We start from the raw sequence: 4,048 nt of genomic DNA, 5'->3' as shown, positions 1-4,048 counted from the left end.
TCCTGTCCCCAGACCGCATCCTAGGCAGCTCCCAGGGGTGGCACGGTGTCGGCTGAGCTACCCGGGACCGGGAGCCAGACACGGTGCTGGGGCATCTGCCCCTGTGCCGGGACTCAGTAGTAGTGGACACGGCCAAGGGTGCCGGTGCCCAGGATGTCGGGCTGCCCGTTGCGCCAGATCTCGCGGATGATGCGCTCGCGCTCCTCCAGCCGCTGCGCCCGCTCCAGCTCCTCCGCCGAGGCGAAGACGTTGACGGCCAGCGCCCCGTCCCCAGGGCCGTGGCTGTCCAGCGGGATCTCGGTCACCGGCAGCAGGGACTCGGATGCTGCACGGTCAACGGTGTCCTCCTCCTCCTCGTCCTCCTCCTCGTCCTCCTCCTCGTCCTCGCTGAAGTCCCTTGGGCGGGGTGGGGGGCGCACGGAGGGCCGGCAGGAGAGGCGCAGCACCAGCAGGCACAGGGTCAGCACCAGCCCAAAGCAGACACCCAGCACGAAGTAGAGCCCGAAGCTCTCGGGGTTGGCTGCGGGGAAAGCAGAGGGGATGAGGGACTGGCCCATGCCTGCCGCAGGGCCCCCGGTAGCCCTAGGGTTCCCCCGGGACGTGTCCCTGCCAGGTCCAGGCTGGCTCACCTCGGATGTGCGCGTACGCGGCCATGCTGTTGCTCAGCAGCTCCATATCCCGCCTGCGGCTCTCCATCTTGTGCCTGGCCCTGCTCAGCGCCTCCCGGGATGGCACGTGCTCGGCATCTGCAGGACACAGGGGCTGAGCAAGGTGCTACTGGGGGCTGGGGCCTCCCCAGGAGTCCCACGTCCCTTTTCGGGGCCATGCCTGGCTGCGACTGTGCCCCAAGGGCTCCCCGCTGAGCCCCGGCCGGGGCAGGGGCTGACTCCCGGTCTGGGCTGCTCCATCCAGGGCCGAACCCCACAAGTGCCGAACTGGAGCCGTCCCGCTCCCACCACCCCTCCATCCTTCTGGCAGGACCAGGACGGATATGGCTCCTCCAGGACACTGCGTCAAGCGGATCTGCGGCACCGGGCCAGGCTTTCTATCCCCTGCCCCGGTCACGGGCACAGGACACGGGGCTGAGCTCAGTGCTGAGCGGGGCCGGGGTCCCAGCGCACCCTTGCAAGGCAGAGCCATGGGGCACGCAGGAGCTGGTGCTGCCTGCGCACGTGCATGCACACACGTGTGCTCCCCACGCAGCCCTTCTGCGGCAGCATGTGTGTCCCCCCCCCCTCCATGTTGCTCCCAGGCCACCTCCAGCCTCGGCGGGCGGCCCTGGGGGCCCCGCGGCACAGGGGCAAGGACCGGGCCACGGTGCAATGGCCGCCAGGTTGGCAGGCAGCAGGGAACACGGCTGAGCCGGGGCTGACCCTGTGCTCCCGCCGCGGCCCCCGGAGCAGGATGAGCGAAGGGCAGGCGCTGGTCCTTCTGCAAGAGGAAAAGCCGCTCGCGCCGTCTCAGTTGTGCCGGCCACAGCTCCCACGGGAACCTGCCCTGGGGAGCTGGGAGGGGACGTGGGCACCCTGTGCCGTCTCCCTCCATGACACCCCGTGGGGACAGGGTGCCTGAGCCCCTGATGGGGTGCAGGGGGTGAGCACCCACCTCCTGCCGCCCAGGGACCCGCCTGGCCCCAAGCAGCTGAGCACCAGCCTCGGCAGCCCGTCCCTGCCCCAGCGATGCTGGTGTGGGGCTGGGTCCCTCTCAGCTGTGGGGTGCCGTGGCCCCCCCAAGGCGTGGGGCTGGGCAGCGGGCAGGACGGGAGGCAGGACGGGAGGCGATGCAGTGCCTGGCCCTGGCAGGGGACGAGCTCATTTCCCAGAAAACAGCTCCAGGGAGGGAGGAATGAGGAATGAAATGCAGAAAATGTGACACATCAGCAGAACCGTCCCCGGACAGTCCAGTGCTGCGGGGCTGCTGCACGTCCCGGGGCTGGGCAGCCCCTCGCAGCAGGACACCCCGAAACACCCCCAGGAGGGTCTTGGTGTCCTCCCTTGCCGACCAGCCCCACCGCCAGCCCCTGCCCCTGCAAGGGGGCCGGCTGGGAGCCGCACAGCCCCGCTGTGGGGCTGGAGGGGCAGAACCCTGCCATGGGGCTCCAGGGACCCCCCCGGAGCCCTGCCGGTGGCAGGGCTGCTGGCGAGGGCACCGCAGGGCTGGCCCCGGGGCCACGGGGGGCTCGGCACCCGTGGCTGTGGGCCATGGCAGGGTGGAGGTCTGGGGCTGTAGCGGGCACAGGGTGTGAGCGAGCCCAGGGACAGGCGGAGGGAGCTGGGCCCTGGTGGGTGCTGCGTGCTGGGCGGGAGAGCACCGAGTCCCCACCGCCGGAGCCGGGGTTGCCCTGGACCCCCAGGGACACCAGAGCAGGACCACCCCGAGATAGGGCTGCGCCTGCGGGCACAGCCCCAGAGCGCTCAGCCCTGCGTCCCCGAGCTCCGAGTCCCCAAGCACCCAGCCCCGCATCCTCAACCGCTGCGTCCCCGAGCTCCGCATCCCCACGCGCCGAGCCCCGCGCCCTCAGACCCCGCGTCCCCACACGCTGGCCCCCCCCGCGCGCAACGCCGGAGCATCTCAACCAGGGGACGGGGCAGATCCGCGACATCCCGCCGCGGCCGTCGGGGCTGGGTGGATGCGGGGTGCCGGGGTCCTTTGGGGTGCCCCGTCCGCCCCGCGGTCCCCTTCGGCCCCCGAGCCCCCTGTGCTGGTGCCCAGGGGCCGGCGGGGCTGGTACTCACCGGGGTGGCGGGTTGCCCCGGAGCGGGGCAGGAAGGCGAGCGGCGGCAGGAGCCCGCTGCACTTTGGCTGGAGAGAGGGAAGAGAGAGAAAGGTCTGTTTAGCATTAACGCCGCAGCAACAGGAAATACTTTGGAGGCGGCTGGCGGTCAGCGCTCCCCGCCGGAGCCAATGGCAGCCCCGTCCCGACGCCGAACGAGGCACGGGGCCGGGGTTCGTCCCGCTCCCCCGGGACGCTGGGCTCGGCCCTGCGGCGGAGCCGCCTCAGAGCAGGGAGCGGGGCTGTGGGCCGGCAGCTCCGGACCCTGTCCCGGCCACAACCAGCCCCATGGGCTCGCGGGGCTGCGCCTCGACCTGGCGAAGCCCCCCCATGTGTTGCACCGTAACCACGCAGGGACGGGTGTGCAGAGGCTCCTGGGGCACCACCCAGCCCCAGGGAGGTTTGGGGACAGGCAGGGTCCTGCCCTGCTCCCGGCTGCACCGTGCAAGGACGGAGCAGACCAGGCCATGGCGCAGCCCACCCGGCAGCTTGACGGCAGCACGGGCTGCTCCGGTGCGGCAGCGGTGCCGGGCAGAGCTGAGGGCGCAGGCAGGGGTCTCTGCCCCACCTGCATCAGCCCTGGACACCTTGGGGCTGGACCCCCAGGACACAACACTCCGTGCCCAACGTTTGTCCCCAGTGGCCCAGGGATGACCCCGGGCTGGACCGGGAGGGACGGGCTCTGCTGGGGCAGGGCGCTCAGCCCCGGGCAGGGCCTGGCAAGGGGAGCTGGGACCCCCCAGGGCAGGACAGGGCTGCGGGTCCCCATAGGGTCCCTCATGGCCACTTCGCTGCAAGCCCACCCCCGCTGCACCCTCCCACGCATGTCCCCAAGCCATCCTGGTCCCAGCCCCCCCCAGCCCCACCCCCACCGGGTCGCTGTGCTCCGGGCTCTCGGTATGAAGTTTTATTGCCGTCATGCAGGAGTAGTTTTGATGTAGTACAAAAATAATGTCTTTATACAAATTTTTTTCCTTTTTTTTTTTTTTTTTCTTACAACAGGCTCCTTCCCACAGCGCGGCCCCTCCGCCCACACCCCCCAGCCGCTCCTGCCCTCCCCGCACCCCCCCCTTCCAGTTTGCTTTAATACAAGTGTAATTTACTGGCGATGACCGGTGTGCAGGAATACTGGGTATGATACAGCCTTGCAGAGTCCCCAGAATATTGCTTTAACTTTGGGGAAAAAAAACCAAAACATAAAGAAGTGGGAGCAAGACAGGAGAAAACCAGATGGAAAGAGCAGGGCCCCAGCTGGGGGTCCAGGCCCCAGGGGAC

General features: G+C 69.6%; 2 protein-coding genes across 2 annotated transcripts in view; one reads left to right on the top strand and one right to left on the bottom strand.

Annotated features, from left to right (window-relative positions):
* SH3D21 (SH3 domain containing 21) overlaps window positions 1-24 on the top strand; it is a 5,126-nt gene extending 5,102 nt beyond the window's left edge. The window contains exon 10 of the mRNA XM_010576305.1: window positions 13-24. Coding sequence (XP_010574607.1) covers window positions 13-24 — 12 coding nt within the window. The remainder of the gene's footprint in view (window positions 1-12) is intronic.
* An 89-nt stretch (window positions 25-113) lies between these two features.
* EVA1B (eva-1 homolog B (C. elegans)) lies at window positions 114-696 on the bottom strand. Its single transcript, XM_010575968.1, has 2 exons — window positions 630-696; window positions 114-520 (listed from the first exon to the last, which is right to left on the bottom strand). The coding sequence occupies exons 1-2, from the start codon at window positions 694-696 to the stop codon at window positions 114-116; spliced, it is 474 nt and encodes a 157-aa protein (XP_010574270.1).
* Between the last annotated feature and the right edge of the window lie 3,352 nt (window positions 697-4,048).

Source organism: Haliaeetus leucocephalus, unplaced genomic scaffold, assembly GCF_000737465.1.
Source record: "Haliaeetus leucocephalus isolate CR32 unplaced genomic scaffold, Haliaeetus_leucocephalus-4.0 Scaffold517, whole genome shotgun sequence".
NCBI lineage: Eukaryota > Metazoa > Chordata > Aves > Accipitriformes > Accipitridae > Haliaeetus > Haliaeetus leucocephalus.
The sequence above is the reverse complement of the archived record's forward strand: the minus strand, read 5'-3'. Positions and strand labels throughout refer to the sequence as shown.